The sequence below is a fragment of the Salarias fasciatus genome, chromosome 17, assembly GCF_902148845.1.
Source record: "Salarias fasciatus chromosome 17, fSalaFa1.1, whole genome shotgun sequence".
Lineage (NCBI taxonomy): Eukaryota > Metazoa > Chordata > Actinopteri > Blenniiformes > Blenniidae > Salarias > Salarias fasciatus.
The window spans coordinates 3935557-3960365 of NC_043761.1; the positions used below are offsets into that span (position 1 = coordinate 3935557).

At 50.7% G+C, this 24809-nt stretch overlaps 3 protein-coding genes across 5 annotated transcripts; 1 reads left to right on the forward strand and 2 right to left on the reverse strand.

Moving 5' to 3' along the window:
- Positions 1 to 621: 621 nt before the first annotated feature.
- On the forward strand, positions 622 to 8977 carry usp44 (ubiquitin specific peptidase 44). The gene is made up of 6 exons (XM_030113850.1): positions 622 to 688; positions 3255 to 4973; positions 5044 to 5242; positions 5432 to 5540; positions 5613 to 5854; positions 6184 to 8977. Exons 2-6 carry the CDS (start codon positions 3423 to 3425, stop codon positions 6306 to 6308), a joined length of 2226 nt encoding a protein of 741 aa, XP_029969710.1. The 5' UTR covers positions 622 to 688; positions 3255 to 3422; the 3' UTR covers positions 6309 to 8977.
- An 897-nt stretch (positions 8978 to 9874) lies between these two features.
- LOC115404507 (methionine aminopeptidase 2-like) lies at positions 9875 to 14084 on the reverse strand. Its single transcript, XM_030113863.1, has 11 exons — positions 13891 to 14084; positions 12436 to 12531; positions 12303 to 12365; positions 12113 to 12215; positions 11865 to 12026; positions 11336 to 11517; positions 11137 to 11231; positions 10967 to 11063; positions 10734 to 10837; positions 10525 to 10640; positions 9875 to 10442 (listed from the first exon to the last, which is right to left on the reverse strand). The coding sequence occupies exons 1-11, from the start codon at positions 14048 to 14050 to the stop codon at positions 10190 to 10192; spliced, it is 1431 nt and encodes a 476-aa protein (XP_029969723.1). The 5' UTR covers positions 14051 to 14084; the 3' UTR covers positions 9875 to 10189.
- A 1368-nt stretch (positions 14085 to 15452) lies between these two features.
- Positions 15453 to 22888, reverse strand: vezt (vezatin, adherens junctions transmembrane protein). Of its 3 annotated transcripts, none has more exons than XM_030113848.1 (12): positions 22757 to 22888; positions 21128 to 21265; positions 20270 to 20359; positions 20017 to 20201; positions 19658 to 19942; positions 18897 to 19043; positions 18673 to 18820; positions 18127 to 18506; positions 17857 to 18050; positions 17665 to 17771; positions 17381 to 17588; positions 15453 to 17284 (listed from the first exon to the last, which is right to left on the reverse strand). In XM_030113848.1, exons 1-12 carry the CDS (start codon positions 22790 to 22792, stop codon positions 16794 to 16796), a joined length of 2409 nt encoding a protein of 802 aa, XP_029969708.1. In that variant the 5' UTR covers positions 22793 to 22888; the 3' UTR covers positions 15453 to 16793. The 3 variants fall into 3 exon arrangements, with proteins under 3 accessions (XP_029969708.1, XP_029969706.1, XP_029969709.1); XM_030113846.1 differs by having other exon boundaries at positions 18897 to 19055; XM_030113849.1 differs by lacking the exons at positions 21128 to 21265; positions 22757 to 22888 and adding an exon at positions 20562 to 21050 and having other exon boundaries at positions 18897 to 19055.
- Positions 22889 to 24809: the final 1921 nt, after the last annotated feature.

The window sequence follows — 24809 nt, forward strand, 5'->3', positions numbered from 1 at the left end:
GAATGGTATTTGAAGGAATCACATACATTTCAGTTGCTCTCCATGTGACATTTGGCTTATTACAATTTAATAAATATAGAAACTGACTATAATCTTGAGTTGTTCTCTTTGTCTTCTATTAGAGTGACTTTACATTTATTATATTTAAGTGGTTCATAGGAGTTAATGTCATTTGAAATCTTGAACACTGAGCAGCCTTCAGGCTGTGGAGGAGAAGTTAGTCAGCAGTAAATGGAAACATTTCATTTTTCATTCATTTGGTTTAATGTGTCTACTTGAAGACATGCACGTTATCATTGTGGTCTTGTGATTTTTGTGTTTGGTTTTGATCAGTTTTAGTGTGTCTTTTGTAGTATTGTGGTGACGAGGAACACTCAAGACAAAATTAAATGAAATATTAAAAGTGATTTCTAACAGGGAAACGCGGGAATCACAAACAAGCGTTTTTTAAAAAAAAAACCCTGATTATATTATTGAGGGAAATCTTCGTCATCATCAGTAACAACAACAACAACAACAACAACAACAACAACAACAACAACAACAACAACAACAACACGAAACGTCACATTACGTCACATTACGTCACAGAACGTCTCGAGGACGCGCTCGAGTCGACACCACGCGACAGGATGACAAGATGGCGGTGACTGTAAAGCCGGAGGAGCTACCGTGAAGGGGAGGAGAGGTACCCGCTTTTTAATCAGATATCACCAGTTTACAGGCCGGCTGGCACCGCGCAGCCTCCGGGCCGCCGGTCCCGGATGAAACCCGCCCGGTGGCTCCGTGAGGAAGCCCACCTCCGAGGCGATACTTAAACTTTGAGGGATTATCGCTGCTAGCCTAGCGTGCTAATTAGCATGCTAACACTAGCATCACTAATCTCTTAGGAACACTGTAAAGCGCGTCGTGGTCGTACAACCGGGGCGTGTTTAAGAGGAGTTTGTGTGCATTTTAAGTTGTTTTATATGACTGGTTTGTGTGGTTTGAAGGGCGGTTTTGTGTAGTGGTTGTTTTATAGCAGCAGCTCCTCAATAACAGCAGGTAAGCTACAGCCGGCTAACGTTAGCCGAGATACTTTGAAGTAGAACTCTTTTGGTAAACACTAGTGTTGTTCTGGTGCTGTCTTTCTCTCTGCCGGGCTGTTTGTGTGAGTCGGAGCCGATTTTCTCACATTTTGCCTGAGACTGAGCGGAGTTTGTTTTCCCGAGAGCTGGAAGACAACAAGGATAAGCCAGGCAGACGGCAGGCAGAGCGCGCTCACTTCACAGGAGGAAACTTCAGAGGCTGCAGGAACTCTGCACGGAGTTCACACATCTGCTCACATCTGTCCGAGTCCAGTCCGCTCACATCTGTTTCATGCCCTGTTCATTCTCGTTCCTTCTGCGCCGTACGTGCTAGTACGGTACGGGCGACCGTGTGTTTCCACTGGCTGAAACTGTGGATAGACATGCAAAGAACTTCACCATTTTTCAGATCCCTCCCGCTGAGGGACCCAGCACATCGGTACAGGCTCCATAAGGACAACGCTGCCGTCTGCGGATTGGTCAGTGACGATCGTACCTCGACCAGCCCGCCATGTTTAAACAGCTCATGGGCTGCATGGACCCTCTGTTGTTCGCACATGCCATTTTACACACAGAGGTTGTTTTGCTCAGTCACTTTTGGCAGCTGGACGGTGCTGTTCAGAATGAGAAAGTTTTCCTGAGATGTGTCTCAGAGAATAGAAGCTCGTGGATTTGCTTGGTTACTTGAGGAGTGGCTACCGGAGAGTGAGGGACCACCACAGCCGCAGTGGAGTCAGGTGTTTACCTTCGTTCGCCTGTCATGATGTCAGTGGAGTGGTGCAAATGTGATTTCAATGTTTTTATACCAGCTGAATGACCGCCATGAAGCTGCCAGTCTTGGCAAGTCTTGCAAATCTTCACCTCTATCAAACACCTTCTGTTGCTCCTTCACTTCCCCTCTCAAATGGGCTCCTGTACCAGACAAACAATGTTCGCTTTGCAGGCTCAGGACTCTTTTGTTGGATAATCTTGCTTTTTTGACCTCGGTGGGGGGGCTCTGACAACTCTTTTCTTAGCTGGGGTGCTCTCCTGATCCTGGAGACAAATCCAGAGAATGATTGTTAGCTGTGAGTCCTTCTGACAAAAATAAATCTGATATTTACAAGTCGAACCCTGCAGCTTCTGAAGATCTTCCGTCTCTGTTGTTTCCATCATGGGACCCAGTGTGTTTTTCATCCTTAGTTACTGTTTTTAGATGGGGTTTGTGTTTAGTTAAAGGTATAGTGGATGATGTTTTTAGCCAATGAATTGCGTGATTCGAATCTCAACTATTGGTCCTCCAACATGTCAATCACGCTGGAGAAATGCTTGCGGCAATTGATAGGCGTTTCCTCGGTAGGAGCAGTAGTGCAGAGATAGGATGGTGTGTTTTTCAAAAAACCAGTAACATATGTTTGGCTTCGACTTCTGAGAAAATCGTCCACTATACCTTTAACTACCACTCTGTTTCTCTAAAGCGGATGTCAGCTGTCGCTGTGCTCATGTTTATCTGCCAGGTGTTTGACTCTTTCTGTGGAAAAAGCTAAAGTCTGCACACCTGGAGTTTGGTCTCAGCTGATTGTAAAACAGGCAGAAAGAGGCCAAGTGATAGTTTTGTTGTGTGGTTTAATGTGTTTTCTCTTGAAAGAGTGAGTTGAGGTGATCCTCACACATTTCCTAAATCATACATCTGTCATTTGAGTGTGAAAAAGACGAAGTGTAGTTAAAGGTTCTGTGTTAAATTGCTCTTCCAGCTCGTGTCTGCCATCAGTTTATTGGTAGTTAAATATCTAAATGTTGATTATTTTCATGATGGGAGTTTTGACCTTGAGTCAAGGTTGTGGCACAGTCGAGGAGTTTTTTGTGAAGATTTGCCATTTTGTGTTTTGTAAGTTGACGTGCTGACCTTCAGTGACATTGAAGACAACAGAGGAGTCAGGAAGAACTTTCTTAAACAATTTGATTAGTTACAGATAAAATGTTTCAGCAACGCGGTACGTTTCTCACTGCACCTGAAAAAAGTTAGTTTCCCTCCAAAATGAAAGCACGGTGTTGGACTCAGAACACACTTTGACGCAGTCCAAAAATAATCAAACTAAGCAAAAATGTTAATGTCACTTCTTTATTCAGAGTTCTTCCATTTTAATCCATTGAGGAAGTGTCTCTGTTTTGATTTGCATTTGACATTTTGTTGTTTTCCCCCTATAGAAAACATCATCATGCCCTGGGAGGGTACCGTTTCTCCACTCACCATGGTTTCCATGGTGATATGAAGCCCATGTGAAAGGTTCCCACACACACACACACAGAGAGACACACTGACTCGCACAGATAGACAGTTGGTGATCGCCCGGCACGGTGTGTCGGGTGTGTGTAATGGACAGGTGTAAGCATGTGGGCCGGCTGCGGCTCGCCCCCGACCACTCCATCCTCAACCCCCAGAAGTGGCACTGCGTCGACTGCAACACCACCGAGTCCGTCTGGGCCTGCCTGGGCTGCGCCCACGTCGCGTGCGGACGCTACATCGAGGAGCACGCCCTGCAGCACTTCCAGCAGCAGCGCCACCCACTGGCCATAGAGGTCAACGAACTCTACGTGTTTTGTTACTTGTGCGACGACTACGTTCTGAATGACAACGCCACCGGAGACCTCAAGCTGCTCCGCAGCACGCTCAGCGCCATCCAGAGTCAGCACTATGAGGTGACCACCCGCAGCGGGCGCACGCTGCGCTCCGTGGGCGCGGCGCCGGACGCCCTGGTACCGTGCGTCGCCCGCGAGCTGCAGCTGAGGGATGAGGACCGGATGTTTACTGCCCTCTGGCACCGCCGCCGGGCGCTTATGGGACGTGTATTTCGCTTTTGGTTCGGTCTGACCGAATGTGGGAGGAAGAGGGTGGAGGAGGAGAGAAAGAGGGAGGAGGAGGAGCAGAAAAGGGAGGCCCGGGAGAGGAGGCGTGCTCTCAAGAGGCAGCTACAGGAGGAGCTGGAGAACGCTCCCGTCAGGAAGAGCAAGCGCATACGCCGGAAAAGCCAGAGAGTGGCGAGCGCTGCGACCACACCTCCCATCTTTAAGAACAGGACTCGCAGCAAGACGAAACCTCCTCCCCCTCCGTCTCACGCCCGCACACCCAGGACTCGAAGTGACGCCACTGCCAGCACCAAGAAGCCCGTACGGACCAAAAAGACTCAGCCCACCCCCAAAACCAGGAGCAGCTCCTCCAGCACCAGATCAAAACCCAAAACCAGCTCCAGCGCCCCTCGAGCCGCCCAGACCTCCTCCCGCCGCAAACAGAGCAGCAAGCAGGGCGGCTCGCCGTTCAAGCGGCGTCCCACGGTCACCCCCGGGGTGACGGGCCTGAGGAACTTGGGGAACACCTGCTACATGAACTCCATCCTGCAGGTGCTCAGTCACCTGCACGTCTTCAGGGAGTGTTTCCTGCGCCTGGACCTGACCCAGGCCCTGGAGCTGCTGGCGTCCGCCGTCCACGGCCAGCTGACGGGGTCCCCCCTGGCCCAGAGGAAGGGGCTCCAGACCAGCTCCGGGTACGGGTCCGGGGTGGGGCTGAGCGGCGGGGCGTCTCGGGCCCAGAGCATGGAGCTGATCCAGCCCAAAGAGCCCAGCTCCAAGCACATCTCGCTCTGCCACGAGCTGCACACCCTGTTCCAGGTCATGTGGTCCGGCAAGTGGGCGCTGGTGTCGCCGTTCGCCATGCTGCACTCGGTGTGGCAGCTGATCCCGGCGTTCCGGGGCTACGCCCAGCAGGATGCCCAGGAGTTCCTGTGTGAGCTGCTGGACAAGGTGCAGCATGAGCTGGAGAGCACCGGAACGCACACCACCGGCGCCAGCGTGCCGCTGACGCAGAAGAGACTCATCAAGCAGGTGCTCAGCGTGGTCAACACCATCTTCCACGGCCAGCTGCTCAGCCAGGTAACGCGCGCACACACACAAACACACACTGTGACACATGCTCAGGCTCAACAGGAGAATCTCTCTCCAGGTCACCTGCCTGGCCTGCGACCATCGCTCCAACACCGTGGAGCCCTTCTGGGACCTGTCTCTGGAGTTCCCCGAGCGTTACCACAGCAACAGCAGGGAGTCGGCGGCTCAGGCCTCCTGCCACCTGACCGAGATGCTGGCCAAGTTCACCGAGACCGAAGCTCTGGAGGGAAACATCTACGCCTGCGACCAGTGCAACTGTGAGTTCAGTCCTGATACTGGACGACGCAAACACGGCAGATACTCATCAGCAAAACACACTGAACCTTTAAAATGAGACTGATGGGAAAGAGGTGTGGCCTGTGTGTTGGAGACTCTCTGGTCTCAGTGAGCTTCCTCTGTATTGACCCTCTGGCCTCATGTCCTCTCCTCTCTGCTCCTCCATATAGCCGCCAGACGCTGGACGTCCTCCAAACCGGTGATCTTGACCCAGGCACAGAAACGACTGATGGTCCACAAGCTGCCTCAGGTCCTCCGGCTTCACCTCAAACGCTTCAGGTAAACGCCCGTTTCTGTGCCGAAGCTCCAAACGTCCGAATATTTGGAGGTAACGTGGCGACTGGTCCTCAGGTGGTCTGGGAGGAACCACCGGGAGAAGATCGGGGTCCACGTCAGCTTCGATCAGCTCCTGGACATGGAGCCGTACTGCTGCCGGGAGCCGGTGCCCAGCGGCGTCCCCGGCTCCACTCCCAGCAGCCCCGGCTCACCGCGCCCCAAGCACTTCCTGTACAAGCTGTCCGCGGTGGTGATGCATCATGGGAAGGGCTTTGGCTCGGGCCACTACACCTCCTACTGCTACAACACAGAAGGAGGTGAGTGATCGGAAGCAAGCGTCACGGCATTCTCACGTCTCTCCCCGTCCCCGAGGGGGCCGCGGACCGTAGTTTGAGAACCACCGCTGTCTGAGATCGTCTCGTCATCTTACTGTTGGCTTTAGGGCCCGTTGACATGGCAACGGACACCAAAGGAGTTAAAAAAAAAACGAGGCGTTTTCATTCAGTTGACATGTGGCGGAGTGAACGGGGCAGTGCTGAGGTGTGCTCCGTGTTCTCCCTGTCTTCATCCACGTGACGGCTCTCTCCTCCTCCTCTCCTCCTCTTCCTCCTCTTCCTCCTCTTCCTCCTCCTCTCGTCCTCCACAGGCTTCTGGGTTCACTGTAATGACTCTAAGATGAATGTGTGCTCGGTGGAGGAGGTGTGTCGCGCTCAGGCCTACATCCTCTTCTACACCCAGCGAGTGACGGAGGACAAAGACCGGCCGCTATAGGACCAGCCATCCCCCTCCTCCTCCTCCTGCAGGCGATATCAGCACAGCGCCCCCCACAGGCGCACCTTCTCCACCTCTTTTTTTGAAGAGGGCGGGTATTTTTCTATCCCCACCAGATGTTATTTTTTAGTCTATTTTTATAAACGAGTAAGAAGAAGAAAAAAACCCAAGAGGGAAAAGTTTTCCAATCTGGCCGTGCTTCAGAAATTCTTGTACATGGTGTTCATATGTAGGTATTTTCAAACAGAGAGAAAGTTTTGTGATTTATGTACAGCTGTATTTTATAAGAAGAGTATCAACCAAGATGTGTCTCAGTAGCAGCCAGCAGATGACAGACGGACAGGAAAACAGGCTCCTCGATTGTAACTGCTGTTCTGGGGCTGATTTAGTAGCAAAATGAGGTGTGTGTATGTGTGTGTGTGCGTGCGTGCGTGCGTGCATGGGGAGCTGTGTGTGTCTGCAGTGAGCTGTGTGTGTTAATTAGTTTTGTCCATATGTAATCTGTTAGGTGTGTGTTCACACCTACAAGGACATGTAAATGTCTCCTTTCAGTCACGTTCAGGGGATTTTGTGACACAAATTTGAAACAGAGATTTCTTTTGCCCTTGACCTTGACTGGCAGGCTCCCCCCTGTCAAGCTTTGTGCCTCCCAGTCTACACTGTGCCTCTTTATCTAAATAATGTTGTTTATTATGTATCTGTAACACTGTAGTCGTGCTCAGTGATTCAGAAAATATTACAGGAATTAGGAAGGAACTGCTTGACAGAAGTGAACCTGCAAGTCATGACTGAGGGCTAAATAAACGTGTATTTATTTAAAAGAAGAAGAAGAAGCCTCCCTGTTGGGATTTGGGACATTTCCATGTTACTGTGGGTTTGAGGCTGTGCTGTAGTGCTCAGAGACTTCCTGAACTACGGAACTGAGCCTGCAAGTCTAGACTAAGGGCCAAAAAAACACATCTTTTATTAACAACATTGTGCGATCTGGGAGGTTTACATGTCGTTTACATAACGAAGAAGTACTGTAATAGTGTTCAACGGTGAAGAACGTCGCGCCTGATCTGTTTTTGTTTCGCTATGCCCTCAGTTTGACTTGCAGGCTCAGTTGTAGTTCTGGAGAAATTCTGCCGCGGCGTTTACGTTTGTGTGTCATTCTGAGCACGATGTGGTGCCGTAACGGCGTGCAGTGGTCCACAACGTAACACGCCATCGCCGAGCCTTCGAGTCCGGACTGAGGGGACCAAGACCCATATTGTGGCTTCTCTGCAGGACATTTACAGATCCAGATTTTACTACGATGGAACACTAAGGAACATGTGCACACAAACACACACGCTGGTCGCTTTGCCCCTTTATTGGAGACCAGATTGGAAAAGTCACTTTAGACAGGTGACACACCCAGACGGTTAGCGCCCTGAACGTCGCCCCCTGATGGCGGGTTAAAGGTGCATTCTAAAGGAGTCGGGAGCAATCAGGAGCGCTCGTCGTGTTGGTCATGTCTGCTGTAGGTTCTCTGAGGAACCTCCATTTGAGTTTCAATTCCACATCAACTGGAATATTTCAAAGGTTTTTTGATGTTTGTTCTTCATTAAATTCATCTCAGAAGTCACGAGAATCGAAAAAACTGAAGCAGAATCTGAAAATGTTCGATCAATTCTGATGGTTTTAATTTCACATTTTAAAATCCAAATGGATTGAAGCTTTTTTAAAAGCTGTTCTGTTCTGAGGAAGGTTCATAAGCGCTGGAGGTTCTCCTGCTTCATGCTCTAATTCCTGTCCGATCTTTACAAATAATGTCGATTTAATTTCATAACTGCAATATAAAGTCCTGAAAGTTAAAATTACAGCATCTGGAAACATAAAGCTAGATTTAAAAAAACAAACAAGAAAATCAGTGTTAATGTGTGTGAATCAGACTTCAGAACACAAACTGGCTGTTTTCAAGACAAACTGCAGGATTTTCAAGCTTTCACGGCCGCTGTAGGTTCTCCTTGGCTTGTGTGGGTGAATCGTACCAGAGTGGGAGTAACGGTTAGACTTTATTTTTTTATTGACTCAGAACCATGAAAATGGAGAGAAAAAAAAAACTCGTTGACCAGCGAACTCAGCCCCCCCAGAATGTAAAACAGGAAGTGGCCTTTTCTCGTCCAGCAGATCCAGTTTCTAGTTTTTTCTCTCACCAGCATTTTGAGCCTGAATGTATTTTTCTACCATCATTTCTCAGAGGTGTTTTATGTATATGTATGCGTGTGTGTGTGTGTGTGTTCCGTCTGAGCACCAGCAGCAGTGTGACGCCCCGCTCTCACGGTTATCTGTCAGCGGTTCAATTCCCGCTCCTCTGACGTGTGTGTGAATTTATGGAAGTTATACTATGCAAATTGTTACCTCAAGCTGTTTTCTAGAGAAAATTACCTCAATAAATGAGAATATTTTTTCATTTTTCTACGAAACGCATCTGTCTGGTTTTTCTCTCTTCACACATTTTTATTTTTATAGTTGATATGGTAAATATACAAACGTGAATACTGTTCAAGTTTAGTGAATGTTTGGGACAACTGTGCCATAATTAAGTTGTATTTTGATGTTCTTGGATTACTTCCTGACAAAAAAAAAGTAAATGGTGTCCTTATTGCTGTAAATTATTTAAATAAACTATTTTTCATATATAAAATAAAGGAGTTTGCTCTTGATATGAATTGAAATATTGGAATAAGAAAATAACTTCCACAAATAACTTGAAAGCATTTTTATCATTTTGGCTTTAGTTTTGACCTCAGTTTAGAAAGTGAATTATTGATTAATGAAACTGAAACTCATTGATAACTTCAGTTATTTTTACCTTTCATGAAGACAGAAGAACTTCTTATCTCTGGATTTCTTCACTAAATCTGGAGGTGGTGAGCGAGACCGCTGATTGGCCGATGAGAAACACCTGTGTTACTGTCCAGGCACACACACACACACACACACACACACACACACACACACACACACACACACACACACACGCACACAGAGGGCGACACATCGTGGATCCGACAAGCAGCCGGTGAGGTGAGAAGCGTTTCGTTTGTTTTTAAATTACTGCTGTCAAACGAAGTCTCAGTCCTTGCTGAGACCAATCCGGGACTTTTTATTCCTATATAAATTCAAATAATTCCTAATTCCGCTCAGAAACGACCAAGTAAACGCCTGAAAACTTTTTTTTAAAGTCAGGAAATCTAAAACAAGTCACTTCGTTATATTCAATGCACATTTAATTTTCACCTGCTGGTTAGCAGCTCGTGCAACATGTTGAGTTCACGAACTGAACGACTCGGTTGATGTGATGGAAGAAAAACAGCTTTGATTGTGTTGATTACTCAAAACATGCCTCTCTTCAAACATTTTATTTACACAGATTTGAAGTTAAACCCGTAACAGTAGTTTTAAATGTCTCTAAAGTGGAAAAATTAACTTACTCTCCTGTGAAATACAGACGAGCTGAATATTAAAGTGGTTTGTTTTGTGACCTGAGTGTTGGAAACAGGTCTGGAGCGTAGCGTTTACTGAGCAGAGAGACGAGCCTCAATGATCAAAATTAGTTTAATCCTCTTTTTTTCTTACAAAAACATTTGGGGAGCGTTCCAAACCGAGCACAGCCTGTCCACGGATCAGCCACAGGTATGGGGGGGGGGGGGGGGGGGGGGGGTGCGGTGCAACAGGTCCCACCCGGAGCCAGAATAGCAGGACCAGAGCCCCCCCACAGACCCCACCCCACCCACTCCACCCCAACATGGAGGCAGCATGACTGGCTGAATCTAGGGGGGCCGGGGGAAGCATCGGGGGCGTGGTGGTGCTGCAGTAGCAGGGTGGGCGGAGGGGGTCGGGGGTCGGGGGTGTCAGTAGTCGTCCCCCCGGCTCACCACCTCCTTGCAGGTGGGCCGGAGCAGGATGGTGTGCTCGAACTGAGCGGTGTAGCAGCCCTTGGTGTCGCAGAGGGGGGGGTAGGGGTCCACGATGCCCAGGTCGCACAGGTTCTTCAGGGCCATCAGGTACTTGCTCTCGCCCAGGCGGTCCAGCCAGCGGCGGCAGAATGCCAGCGTCCCAAAGTTCTCGTTGATCACGTTCAGGAGGTGCTTGGCCCGGGGCAGTCTGGAGGGGTTCAGAGGTCAGAGGTCAGAGGTCAGGGGTCAGGGGTTCAGTGGCTACGACTGCTCGGGGAAAGGTAGCTCACCTGATGGGTACGTGGCCCACGTCGAAGTTCTTCATGTAGTGGGAGCACTCCATGTCGTCGTGGACGACGCCTTTCCCCGTGCTGCCGAACGTCTCGATGGCGTAGACTTCACCCTCCTGCGGGGGGGCGGGGCAAAAAACCAAACACAGGGCTGAGGATCGAGGTCCAGGAGCTACTGGCCCATGTTGACCTCTGACCCTGCTGCTCACCTCCATCCTGGTGGCCTCTCCGCCCTTCACGATGGGCACCGTCTTCCCGGCGTGTATCCGGTACTGACCGATCGAGTGTCCGTTCAGGTTCCGGATCGGCTTCACTGGAGCACAGAACAATCAGCGGCGTTCAGGTTCCGTCAGCAAAGAACCGGCGATCTCCAGACCACGATATAGAAACAATCTGAACTGGATCAATGAATACGACAGGACTCAGTGATCAGCGGCGTCACCTTGGTACGTCTTCCCATCCAGCTCCACCTCGTAGGACTCCATCACCTCCTGGATGGCCTCGCCCACGTCACACAGGCGCACGTCGATACCAGCGTTCTGAGGGGAGACGGGAGGTGAGTGTGAGTGTGAGTGTGTGTGTGTGCGCGTGTGTGTGTACACGTGTGTACACCTTGATTCCCGTATTGGTGGCGTCCTTCACGGCCTCCAGCAGCTTGTCGTACTTTGGATTAAAGGTGACGGTGAAGGCACAGTCAATGATCCGCCCTGCAGAAACACCACTCGCTCCGTCAGCCACTCCATCCAGAGGGGGCGGAGCCTATTTCACCCGGAAGGTTAACCCCGATCCTCTACAAGCCCCCCGGCCTCACCGTTGATGTGCGTGCCGAAGTCGATCTTGCAGACGTCGTCGTACTGCAGGACGGTGGTGTCCCCGGCGTTGGGGGTGTAGTGGGCGGCGCAGTGGTTGAGCGAGCAGCCGGTGGGGAAGGCCAGGCCGGCGTTCAGCCCGTCCTCCTTGATCAGTTTCCTGGAGCAGTCCTCCAGCCGCTCGCTGAGCGACGACAACAACAGAGCGGCGCCGTTACTGAAACACCGCCTCCTCACCGTTTTGCAACATTAACTACTGAAGCATCAGATCAGATTTACCTTTCCTCAGATATTTATCGTTCTGATTTTCTAATTGGTCAGCTCTGGGGCGCTGCTGTTATTGATTTGATTACTGATTCTAAAAATATACCAACAGAAAGACAGCTGCTCCCACATCTTCATTATTGATTATTATTGAATAAGCTGTAAAGTGAATGAATTGTTCTGGAAGTGAACTGGAGAACAGTGTGTCTGTTTCTGACGGTTCGACCCATTAGAGTTCAACGGCTCTGTCAGGCCGCAGCATCTCACCAGATCTCGATCATGGTCATGCCAGGCTTCAGGAAGCCGCGGACGTGCTGCCGGACTTGTCTGTGCGCCTCGGCCGCCTGTCTGAAGTCGCTCCACACCTCCTCGTTGGCTTTGTCCAGCACCCGCTTCTCCTCGCTGGTCGTGCGCCACGCTGCCGTGCGGCTGCAACACACACACACACACACACAGGGTCAAAATGTTCATATGGGAGCACCCGGTGTGTGTGTGAGTGAGTGTGTGTGCCGTACCCATCCTGAGTGGTGGGGTATTCACACTCCTGTCCGACGGGGAACACTCCGCTGGGGTACAGCTCGCAGATGGGGACAGACGGCGGGTCGGTCTGAGACTTGGCTGTGAGGAAAGAGGAGGAACGTCTCAAACGTCTCTCTCAACGTCACGACACATCAGAGAAAAAACACTCGACCACGGCCAGCTTACGTCCTTTCTTCTTCTTTTTCTTCTTCTTCTTTTTCCCTGTCGAGTTTTCTCCGTCGTCTGCGTCTGTGGAGCAGAAGCCATTACCAAACTGCCGCTCCACAGTGCCGGCGGCGGGCAGGACGCCGGCCGTTACCTTCCTCGCCGTCCTCCTCCTTCTCCTTCTCCTCGATGGCCTGCTTCTCCAGCTGCTTGGTCACCGCGGCAACGCCATCGGCCTCCGGCTCGGCGCCTGCGGCAGAAACGACTGACACGGTGAGACTGATGTCCCGTTCGTGTTTAACAGAGCAGTAAATACCAGGTGTAACCACTAGACGTCACCATATGACGGTAGAAAGCTGCTACAAAATAACTTCGCGCTGCAAGCAACAACTGACTGTCTCAACTGAATGGGTGCGAAGACATTTATGTTCCTGATCAACCTGAAAGGTTCCTGAATTTGAGGATAAATAAATTGAGTCTGGAAGAAGGTGAAAGCCTGTAAAGTTCCTTCTCCTCCTGCTTACATAATGACAGAATTATGAAACGGGGAGAACTCGGTTCGGGACTGTCAGTGAGGAGAAGGAGCAGCTGTTCGCTGCGGTTCGATTCCAGAACCCCCCCCCACACACACACACACACTATTCCAACGTGCCACTGCGGGTGGAGGTTCAGGAGGCCTGACAGCCCCACTGCAGCTGCTCCTTCACTCTACTCTCCACCCGCATGGGAGGAGAGGATCAGCGCCCAGTTAGAGCGCAGCACCACACTCACTTCCTGTACGACTGTCACAATAAGAGTTCCCCACATGCTGGCACGACATAGTAAAAACAAGCCTGGGTGAAGGTTGATTTCTGGTCACAGCTCAACACAGAAACTACAAATAGATCAAGGACAGAAGCAGACTGAAGCTAGTGGAATATTTATGCATATCCTAGAAATCTGATGGAATACTCTATATAAAAATGTCCAACTTACAAACAAAACGGTAATAATTATATTCGTTATCTGTTATCTTCTGTCTAAGTCATAATCCTGATTGATTCTGTATTTTACAGTTTTTATTTCAATATTCGTGACTTGCTTGAACAAATTAAGAGATTTCTGGCTGGGATTTCAATAAAACTGCCTAATTTCTGAGTTAAAAAAACACTTTCAAAGCATTTCAAAGCTTAGTTTTCCGGTTGGTTAAATCAGAGTGAAACATTAAAAAATGGTAAGCTATTACGTATCCAGCGAAATATTGTCTAAGTCTATATCTCTGATTGTTTCTATTTTGAGTGAATGAAACTGAAACATCTCAAACTACACCGATGGATTAATTCATGAGCAAATGTTGATTTATTATATGAAATTATAATATATGTATTTATGGAAAAAGTCAATAAAAATATCCTTGAGGAAATTATAAAATATAAATTGTCTCCACCATATAACTTTAAATATAATTACGCCTATAAAACGTAATTACGTCAACGCACGCGCCTTTACTTTGAAGGCCGCCGCGTTGTGACGTCGCCCGCACGCGCTGAATGACGCAGCGTCGTTAGCTTCACGTTAGCTGTGTTAGCTGTTAGCAGTGGGCACAGCGGCCGGCCGGAGCGGCGCTTACCTGCCGCTGCTGACTTGTTCTTCTTCTTCTTCTTCCTGCGCTTCTTGGCCGCCTCCTCCACCGGCTCGGCCTCCTCCCCGTCGCCCACCTCGCCGTTCAGCTCCCGGTCCTCCGCCGCCGTCTGCTCCGCGGCCCGCTCCGTCACCACGTCCGCCATCATCACAGGCTCTGCGGGGAAAGGAAGCGCGCGGGATGGTGGGAGTGCTTAGCGCGATGCTGCCTTCACAGACACTCGGAATTACCACCACGTGGAAGTATGTATTTATTTTCTGTTTGTTCTGTTTTTCCAACTCTATTTTACGTATTTTTCTGTCTTTATTTTCAATTTTAGCCTTCTATTTAAAATGAGTAGCATATATCCGTGTGTTATGGAAGCGTCACGACATTAAGAGCATTATTTTTTCAACATGGAGACTAGTCCTAAGCTGAATACCTTTCCTGTTGCAAAATTAAATCCAAACCTCTCATGAGTAGATATCTCTTCCATGTATGCAATGTTTTCTACAACCTAATTAATTTTAACTAGTTGTTGAAAATCTGAGCTTCACTGAAGGCATCACAGAGTAAAACATGCTGAATCAGCTGTAGCTTCAACAGAGATCCCGAAGAGTGAGACATCTCACTCTGATGTTGGAAAAAGGGATTGAACAGACATCCCGATGAGTGTTACATCTCAGTTTTATGTTTTTAAAGGGGAAATAGAGATCCTGTAGAGTGCAGCGTCTCACCCTGAGGTAGAAATAAACACTTGTACCGAGAGCGTCATCACTGTAAATAATATAAAGCAGCTGTACCATCTCCACAGTGGGGGGAAAACACAGTCTGCAGCCTGAATAAATGGGAAAAAGTGTCTTCTATTTCATAAAAAACTTTAATAACAGACTCATTTATTCATTGCTGACTCCGTGATTTTCTGAACCAAGCAGTTATCGCAGTTCCAGAATCAACCACAAGGTGGCAAAATCATTTTACTCACGAATAACTGAAGCGAGACGATTTTTAAATCCAAATGATGGCTCTGGATGAAATGGGCATTTTAGTCCTGTCAGTAAATATTGAGTAGATGTTACAGCAGCATTTGAGTGGAAGTTCATGAAGAATTTAATCATAAAGAAAATGCCAATATGTGCTGTAATTATGCGTTATTTTTGTGTGGAAAATTAAAGTTGTACAGATTGTTAAATCATTTGAAATTAAAGTATGTTGCCCTGGTTGAGCTCTTTCCAACAAGAGATGTTCCTCATTTTCTCTGCCCAGTGTTAGATTTGGAAACCATGAAGCGCCGGCCCACCTTATTGATGGTGCAGTGATATAATTCCACTGTTTTTACTGACGAACACGTCTCTGTGGAGAAAAAGGGCCTCAGCAGCTGTTGTTGGTCAGACAACAGAGAAAATCAGAGAGAAGGCTTCAGGTTACAGATCAAACCCGTTTCTCCAGCCGACCGGCGAAACCTGAGCAAAGACTCCACAAGACTCTGGAAGGGGATTTTATTTCACACCGGAAAATGCAAGACGGGGTCAAGACAAGGCAGACGTGGGGAGCTGGGGGGAGATACATCAGGGCTGTCAGGCTTCATAGGAAACATGAAGTTTTGTCTGATTTTTTTTTTTTTTTTTTCATTTATTTATCATCACAGCAGTTCATTAAAATCACAACATGTTGAACCGGGCACAGACCGTCCTGCTGTAAACACACAGAGAAACCAGGGATTGTCTGTGAGGCGCCATTCTCGTGTTCGTGCGTCTGTAAAGAGAGTTGTGAGTGTGTTCTTACACTTCGGCACGTCCAGATTTGTGCGCTCAGTGGGCTCCAACACCACCTTCAGTGAGACCGAGGTTGAACCCGTCGCATGTAGAAGGCCCGGGCTGAGTCCCAGGTGAGCGGCGGTGCAGGTGGACGGACATGAAACAGGATCTGCCCCCCCGTGTTTATTCACTGTGACACTGCTAACACAGCTAAACCTTCACATTATTCTATTTATTCGTCACATTCAACCTCTTAAGAAGGATTTCTTCTAGAACAGACTTCCAGATGTTTCTCACTGTAAACAAGTTGTTGGGATTTAAAGGCAATAAAGAGCAGAATCTTCTCCAGCTGTAACTTTAAATACTTGCAAAATTCTTTAAATATGCTGTTTGCAGTTCAATATTCTATCATTTTAATTCTTATCTGATAAACTCAGGTAGAAAACTGTATAATTTAATCAAAGCAGTGAAGAGTTTGACCCTCCTGCTGGAGGAATTTCTTTAAAAATGATTGAAATGAAGCTGCTGTCGCCTCATAGTGACCACGGCTCACGTCGCTTCACACGGCTACACATGGACTCTAATGGTTTTATTAATCCACGTCTGGATCTCCGATGAAACTGAAAGACCAGTTCTTCCTCTCATCTTCCTCTTCCTCTCCTGACGGGTTGAATGTTTTATCTCTGAGACATGATGAAGAATCAGAAAGTGTCTAATGTCATGAGTTCCGATGTAGTGAAGCTGAAATAAACCGTTTATGTGACTCGTGAACTGGGAAATGAGACCTGCTCAACTGGTAATGATCCCAGTTCCCGCCTCTCAATGAACACAAACAGTCCAGTGAACTTTAGAGGATCTTCCTCCAGACAGGAAGTCGTCACTACAATCATGGAACCGTCTTCTGGACGAGTCTGGGTGAACGCGGATGAGCGGTGTCCAGGTTCTGGGACGTTCTGTCAAGGTGGTCTCGGTGGTTCTGGTACCTGAGTTTTAACGGCAAGAGTTCAGGAGTGACGGGGACGGACGGTGAACGGGCGTGACGTGAAAACCAAACCAAACCAAACCAGAGGCTGCGTCGTGCAGGTGAAGCTTCAGATGTGAAGATCAAAGAAACCAAAATCTTTCAAGCATTTTGGCTTCAAAGAGCTGATCAGTCTACGCTTCCTGATTGCTCCGCCCGTCCGCACCCTCTTCCTCCTCCTCCTCCTCTTCCTCGTCCCCGAACGTCTGCTCCTCCATCTTGGCGAGTGCGTGCGAGCGAGCGGCGACCTGCGCGGCGAGGGCGGAGCTGAAGCTGAGAGTCTCGGCGCCGTGGATCTCCGTCAGTCTGTCCATCAGGGAGACGGCGGGCGCCCGGGCCTTCAGGAAGCAGTCCAGCCCGTTCTGGCTCCCCTCGCCGCCGCCGCCGTCCTCCGGGACGCCGTCGTACTGGTGCAGCTCGGACGCTCCGCCCCCGCCCCTGCCGCACGCCCCCGCCTGCTCCCCGCCCTCCACGCCGCAGCTGAACTCGGTCACCGGGTCCTCGGGGGGGTCGGGGTCGGGCTCGAGGTCGGTCATAGCCCCGCCCTCCTCTGAGAGGCGGCGTCCTCCTCCGGGTTCTGCCGAGCCGTCCGCCGGGTCTGGGTGGAGCGAAGGAGTGACGGCAGCTGGAGGAGGACAGGAAACAGCTGGAGTTACCGAGGTGATCCGAGAGCAAGGCCCCGCCCTCGCCGATGCCCCGCCCCCCACCGCTGCCGCCTCACCTTGGTCGTTGAAGAGCAGCTGCTTCCTCTTCATCCTCTCGCCCTCCGATGCCCGGAAGCCCAGGACGGCCTTCAGCTCCGACAGGACGCGGCGGGACTCCTCCCTCTCCCGGCGCTGCCGCTCCCGCTCCTCCGGGGACAGCGAGTCGGCCCACGACGCCCCGCCCCCGCCGTCCGAGTCCGAGTCCGACACGTAGGCCTCCCACTCCTGCGGCAGAGACGGGCGGATGAAGAGAGGAGGCCGTGTCCGGGTCACCTTGGTGAAGGAGGGGGGCGGGGCTTACCAGCTCCTCGGGAACCGGGTCTCTGTCCAGGATCAGGGGGAAGGACGGAGGCGGAGCCGGGACGTCGGGTGGAGACGGGTCGCGCTGCTCCGGACCCTCGGCTCCACCTGCGGACACAGAGAGAGGGGAGTCACTGCAGTGGGGGCGGAGCGCCGACCCCGCCGGGCCCCCGCCCCCGGAGCCTGGACTCACCCGGGGAGGCGCCGGCCCGCCTCAGCATGCGCTCCACCTGGCAGACGGTGTCCTCCCAGCAGCCCGCGCTGGCCTGCATGTGCGGCTGCAGGTGGTGCAGGCGGTCGCTCAGGTCCTGGTAGCTCTCCGGCGTCAGCTCCGTCGGCTCCCTGGACACCATCAGCTTCTCCAGGTCGTCCTCCAGGATGATCATCCTGAGACACCACACACATTCACAGCCTGAGCGTGACGGCGCGCGCGGCCGCGTGTCGGTCGGCGCGCGCCTCTCACTCGCTGAGCAGGGCCTTGAGGTGGAGCTGCAGGCTCCGGATGGAGGTGTGCAGCGTGTTGAGCTCGCGGCACTTCTCCCGGGCCCGGCCCGCCCCGTCGCCGCCCGCCGCCCTCGGCTGCGTCTCGAAGTGGCGGTGGAAGTCGTAGCTGCGCTGCACCTCGCCCAGGCAGGCGGCCAGGGCGTGGTGGAGGGGCTCGGTCACCGCGGCGATGGAGCGGTGCAGCGGGGGCGGCGGAGCAGGAGGCTGCTGAGACGAGGAGGAGGGGGTGGAGGCTTTGGGGGCGGCGTCCTCCTGCTCCTCCATCCGCTGAGGCGACAGGAGGAGAGCCAGGCGACGGAAACATTCAGAGCTCTGCCCCACCCACAGCTGGAACAACATCTGCAGGAGCACAAATCAGCAGGTCAGCGTCCTGAGGGGTGGAGGACGGGTGGAGGCAAGACGATGGAGTATTTATGATTGATTTGGGACGACAGATCCCAACAAGTATTCCTTATTATATATGGCTCTCCCTCATGTTCCCTTCATGGCTCTCCGTCCGTCTCACCTTCAGGGCCGGCAGGCTGTAGTCGTCCGTCAGCTCCTGGGCCTGCTCGTCTCCCAGGTGTTCGATTCCCAGGCCCAGTCCCAGCTCCTTCAGCGGCACGGCGGACACGTAGTTGGTGACGTTGTCGATCTCGGCGTTCAGGGGGAACGTTTGGAGGAGTTAAGGGCAGAAGATCAGCTCCTGTTGACATGTGAGCCTCTCTAAAGCGTCCTGGTAAAGGATATGCCTTGAGCATGTGACAGGTGGCCCGCCGCGAGGCCCGGAAGGCGGAGCGCAGCGCCCGGTACAGGGCCTTCCTCAGTCCCATGAGCTGCTGGCCGCGCGGCACCGCCGCCGGGCCCGCCCTGCTAAAGGAGCTGGCCGCACACACCCTGTCGAGCAAACTTGACAAGTGAAATGTGATACAACTGTGGAGACGTCCCAGAGAGGCGGGGGGGCACACACACAACACTGAACGGCACGGCACGGACGACCAGACGACACGCACGCCAGGAGGCGGAGCTAACAGGGGCTAACGGGGGTGAAAGACATTGATAGGCACTAACAGTTGCTATCAAGTGCTAACAGGCAGTAACAGGTGCTAACAGGTGTGATCAGGTACTAACAGGAAGTAACAGGTATTAACAGGTGTTATCAGGCGCCAACAGGCAGGAAGGACAAACCAGACCCCAGAACCTCCCATTAAAACTTCTACTGTCTGAACGACAACCGTTAGATCAGGACTCAGGAGGAGGATTAGTCTGAGCTGGAAAGGCTAACAGTTCAGTCAGGAGTATCAGTGGAACATTACGGTGATTATACATAAGTATTTGTTGTACGTCTAGAGAAATCTAAAAACATGAAGTTGAGACACATTTCATTCTGTGATTTAAACGTTATGGCATGGAGTTCGTTGACCGTTGATTAACTGTGATCCATGGACTGCAGCATCTGAGCCTAATCTAATCTATAAATCTGCAAGTGCATGTGGGCGGAGCTAACTTACAGGGTGAAGCCTCTGGAGATGACCTCGGTCTCCTGCACCAGGCGCAGCGCCTTGCGGGACAACCCGGTCAGGGTCTTGCCGTTGTGAACCAGGGACTGGAGCTGCGCCGTGCGGGCGTGGACGTCCCGCTGCAGGCGGCCCAGCCTCCACAGCGCCACCCCCCGCAGGCCCAGCCAGCCCAGCAGGGCCAGGGCCCAGGGGGCGGCGGCCAGCGGCCACGGGCCCCCCGGGGCGGAGCAGAGCCCCAGCAGCGCCGCGGCCAGGCCCACCAGGCCCGCCACGTCCCTGAGAGCAGAGCCGGGAGTTAGACGCCCGTCCCGCCCCGCGGTCCCCCGTCTGAGTTCCCCGGGACTACCTACCAGACGGAGGGCCGGGCGATGAGCCCGGGTCTGGGCAGGGCGCTCGCCCGGCCGTGCGAGCCAGACGGCGAGGAGCCCAGGGTGAGCAGGCCGGGATCCAGCAGCTCGATGAGCTCCACGTCCTCCTGCAGCAGGACGTCCTGGTCCAGGATGCAGCGCACCGAGTACTGGCCGAACACGCCGTCCTGCCGGTGACACCGCAACATGCATCTCGTCCTCCAGACCACACCTCTCCGCGTCCTGCTCCACCTACCAGCTGCTGCTCCAGCTTACGAGACGCCGCCGTCCGCTGCATCGGACTCCGCCTCCACACGGCCTCCAGCAGGCTCCAGAGGCGTCCTCCCTGGAAACGACACGCGGGGGGGGGGGGGGGGGTTAGACAGCAGTGGACCCCCTCCACCCTCCAGAGTGTCCCTGCTGTCAGACGTCGGTACTGCAGCTTTAAAAACCCAGTTTCCCCGGAGACACACTCTTTCAGGCAAACACAATAAGCAGAATGTGTGTGGAAACACTCCCCCGAAACAGAGAGCACACACACTCCTCACCAACACCACCCTCACTCTGAGGACCTCGAATCCTTTCAGAACACCAGCTGTGGAGAGGAACGGCTCTGGTGCCAAAACAAGCAACACCAACTAGTGGACCAACGGGAGAACTGCATGGTTTCGTCAGGCCTCCAGGAAAGGGGGTCAGCGGAGGACGGTCCGGAAACCTTTCCTGCCGACCCGAATCCCCCGTCCCCGTCCAAACGACAGAGGAAGCGTGACACACACGGAAAGTTCCCGAGCGAGGCGGACACGGCCGCCGCTTCCCGTCCGAGAGGAGGGGCGGGGCCACGTGACGCCGAGCTTCCCCGCACACGCCGATCTGAATCACAGGTGGATGAAGAGATGACGGGTGGAGTACGGAGTAAGAGGAAGCAGAGCGGTCTGAGTAATGGCTTCTAAAATTAGAGCCGCGGCAGGAAAACAACAGACCGTGAGGAAAAACCAAGTTTCCTTCTAACTGGAGAGCCGATTCAGATAAAACCTGACAGCGAGTGAGATAAAAAAAACACAACAACCAAAACTCAGAGAGCGGCGTGAGGCGGAGCCAGAAGAAGGAGACTCACCGAGCTCCTCCATCCATCTCCCCCCGGAGACGCGACGTCTCCGTCCTCGCCGCAACACTCGTCGTCCTGCGACGCCGTCGGACATGCCTCGAAGTCTGTGTGGCCTAAGTCGTGCAGGTACTGGAAAAGAGGAGAGTTCTGCAAAAAAAAAACAAAAAAAACACAAACTCAATGAAATAGGAGACAATAACTAGAAGGTCACTAGAAAGTAGAGTAACTGCGAAAAAAACCATTAATGCCCAGGGAGAACATGGAAACTGCAGTAAACTCTCGCAGTGAGCCACAAGACGACCCAGTCAGGAGAATGTTCATTAGAATGGCTGAACTGGACCGAGGAAGGCAGAGGAGACTGACGCTCTTCCTGGCTCCAGTTTGAGGCAGAACGGATCTGGATCCGGTCCGACTGCGACCGGCGAGGCCGACCTGTGACCGATGGGCTGATCGGCTGCGGCTCCAGCCCAGTCCGCACACAGAAGCTCCTTTAATCCGCCTGCCAGCATCTGTTCCGGCAGAAATGCTGAAAATTCCCCGTTCATGTGACTCCTTATGTTGATCAACACCATGAAACGTTGACCTCTCACCAGAACAGATCCGACCTGGAGTCAAACCAACCCTTCACGTACTGATGAGGTGGACTATGTCCCCTTTTGTCATGTCTAAATGGCACACTGGGAGTTTTGAAGGATTGAAGTGACACACCTGGGTGTGGTATTTCAGTGGTAAAGAATTAAAAAAAGAAAAGATGTTTCTTGAATATAAACAGATGGTAAAAGATGCAGGGCACTGCTAGACGATCCCACCTCAGACAGAAAGAAGAAGCACAGAGTGAGCAGATTAATCCCACCTTTGATGTGCTTTAGAGGACGACCGACATGAAACAGACTGTCTCAATCTGAGCTTTTCTGTCTTAATCCACACATCTGCAGAGGGGAAGGAAACATCTCCACATCTCAACCAAACACAATCCAGACACATCTGTACAGGAACTGGTGGGGGGGTGGGGGGGTGGGGTTACCCCATGATCACAATCCAGATGTTACCCCAAGATCATGATGTCACTTCCAGATGTTACCCCAAGATCCTGCTCTCACTCCCAGATGTTACCCCAGGATCACAATCCAGATGTTACCCCAGAATCATGTTGTCACCCTCCAGATGTTACCCCAGGATCACGATCCAGTTGTTACCCCAGGATCATGATGCAACGCCCAGATGTTACCCCAAGATCCTGCTGTCATTCCCAGATGTTACTCCAGGATTATTTTGTCCCAGATGTATGTTCAGTATGTTCCAGAAGCACGCAGTGGACCTGCCCCCAAAATACCCCCCACCCCCATATTTCCCCCCCGCCTCCCCTAATGTCTGCCCCCTGCACCCCCATGTTAAACGCTGCGGCCCGGATCAGCCTCTCCTCCTCATGACCAACAAAGCCTCTTGGCAGGAGCGCAGCGGGCGCTCAGCCTAATCTGCGGGATTGTTTTCGGGGCGGACAGAGCGCAGCAGCAACAGGGCAGAGTGAAGCTAAGTGAGCTAGCTGCGGAGCCCCGACCCGCCGCCTCACGTCTGGGGCTACGTCTACCGGGCGGGATGACAAAGCACAAGTTTAGCGGCGGCGGCGGCGGTGCTCACCTCAAAGACCACGTCCTCGTCAAACTCCTCAGTCATTGCTCTCCGCCATCTACACGCAGCCCGTTTAACGGTGGCGAGGGGCAACAGCAGCTGCGGGGGCAACAGCGGGGAGAAGTTACCACTGCCGGTTTGTTCAAGAACTACAGCTCCCACAAAGCATTGCGCATTCGGACTGCCGCTGATGAGCAGAACGTCAACGCGTCCGCCATATTGGACCGGGCAATAGAAAAGAATAGTAGACGCTTAATTAAGAATTACATTAATAATTCTCGAGGGAAATTCTTTAAAGTGTTTCACTTTACAGAGTAGAATACAACAGATATAATGCAATTCCAAACTATCAATTAAATCAAAGTAAAAGTAAAATTATAATTATTAATAGCTGCTGATGACAATATTTCACACACACAAAAATCACACGCTCACCAATGGCGGCTGCTGCCATGCAACAGTCAGTTCATCAGTTGGTTGCATTTTGGAGTTCAGTGTCTTGCTCGATGGTAATTTGACATGTTTACAGGCAAAGATTGGGAATTGAACTCAGAACCCTCTAATGTTTTAAATGTTGTTTGCAACCTTTATTTTTTAAATTATGTTTATTTTTTTGTTATTGTAGTAGACTATTGTCAAAGCATATGTACATTTCTGATCTTTGACTTACCCACAGTCAAGTCTGCAGACAGGAGAACAGATGGATGTCTGATGTCAACTTCTTTGTTTATTCCCTCCCCGTCTAGAGGAAGTAGTCATTTGTAATTTGCCCTTTCCACCATTGCCTTCCTGTCAGGAGCTTCTCTGTAAACATGCCAAAATATGACTTTGTTGTAATCGGTGCTACAGAAACAGAAACTGAACTGAAGGATAATTTCACACAATTGGCCAGAACAGTGAAACCATGTCCACCGTTTATGAAGTCAGATGGTTTCATGGCTCATTGTTCTTGCTTGGATCCAATCAGGAAATACAGAAACATCTTTACTTGTTTCTCTATTTCAGGAAGATCTTCCTATATGGACTGGATTTATGATCCAAGTGGAGGAAAGTAAAATGTTTCTAGTACAGCTCAAAACACTTGTAGCTGTTCAAAGGAATCCAGAAATATTAGTCTCTCATTGATTTCACAATATTGCATTTCACACAATGAGCTGTTATAAGATTAAAAAGAATAAAATAAAAAAAGATTTATTATGACAGTATTATGACTAAATAATATCCAAAGCTGTAAATGCAATTTGGTTTTAAATGATCAATCAATCAATCAATCAATCAATCAATCAATCAATTTATTTTTGTATAGCCCAGTATCACAACAACAGTTGCCTCAGAGGGCTTCAAGGTGTTACATTGATTGGTAAAAATGATAAGATAACGAAATATAAATTAAATTCGTGAGTTGTGAATGAAGATGTTGTGTTGCTTATGAAGATGGTGAAACTAATTCTAAATCAAATAATATAATATCAATAATATAATTTGAAAATATTCACAAAACATTTAAAAACAAACTTCACAAATGACGACTGAAGTATTACAAGAGGCAAAACAAAACATTTGAAAAAAAAAAAAGCAAGAAAATTAGGAGGAGAAAAGTTGGCACTTGTTTTTTGCCCGTTGAATTTCAGTAATGTTCCTGTTTTTAAATGGTAGAAAAACTGATCAACAGTAGGAGGTGGCCCGGCTCAATATGGCTGCTTCTTTGACGTGTGATAGATCCAGCAGCCATTGCGGCCTCTGTGGGAGAATCCATGGGAGAATCCGTTCGGGAGCGCTTCAGAGCGCCTCTAGCGGACAAGGGGAGCAATGACAGCCTCAACCGTTTTAACCTGAAGCAATTCGAGCATGAAGCGAGAGGATAGAGCACAGCCAAGACCGGAAGTGTTTTCAAATTATAAGATGGAACATAATGAATTAGACACTTTTGGGAGAAATAAAGGAAAACGTAGAGAATGTATAGGTTAAGAAAATAAACACAGGGACTGTGGAATGCTTTTATGATCGAATCATCTTGTTTTCCGCCAAGTGAAGCCGCTGTTTGTTTAACTTACTTTAACTT

What these genes read in the sequence shown, in the direction of transcription:
- vezt (XM_030113846.1), bottom strand. Translation starts at nt 22,792, where the DNA reads ATGACTGAGGAGTTTGACGAGGACGTGGTCTTTGAG. An exon ending in GTAAGCTGGAGCAGCAGCTG is followed by an intron (nt 20,202 to 20,269) that starts GTAGGTGGAGCA and finishes TGTCACCGGCAG; the next exon opens with GACGGCGTGTTCGGCCAGTA. An exon ending in ATCTCCAGAGGCTTCACCCT is followed by an intron (nt 19,056 to 19,657) that starts GTAAGTTAGCTC and finishes TCACTTGTCAAG; the next exon opens with TTTGCTCGACAGGGTGTGTG.
- LOC115404507 (XM_030113863.1), bottom strand. Translation starts at nt 14,050, where the DNA reads ATGATGGCGGACGTGGTGACGGAGCGGGCCGCGGAGCAGACGGCGGCG. An exon ending in GAACAAGTCAGCAGCGGCAG is followed by an intron (nt 12,532 to 13,890) that starts GTAAGCGCCGCT and finishes TTTCTGCCGCAG; the next exon opens with GCGCCGAGCCGGAGGCCGAT. An exon ending in CCACCAATACGGGAATCAAG is followed by an intron (nt 11,064 to 11,136) that starts GTGTACACACGT and finishes GTCTCCCCTCAG; the next exon opens with AACGCTGGTATCGACGTGCG.
- usp44 (XM_030113850.1), top strand. Translation starts at nt 3,423, where the DNA reads ATGGACAGGTGTAAGCATGTGGGCCGGCTGCGGCTCGCCCCCGACCAC. An exon ending in CGCCTGCGACCAGTGCAACT is followed by an intron (nt 5,243 to 5,431) that starts GTGAGTTCAGTC and finishes TCCTCCATATAG; the next exon opens with CCGCCAGACGCTGGACGTCC. An exon ending in CTGCTACAACACAGAAGGAG is followed by an intron (nt 5,855 to 6,183) that starts GTGAGTGATCGG and finishes CGTCCTCCACAG; the next exon opens with GCTTCTGGGTTCACTGTAAT.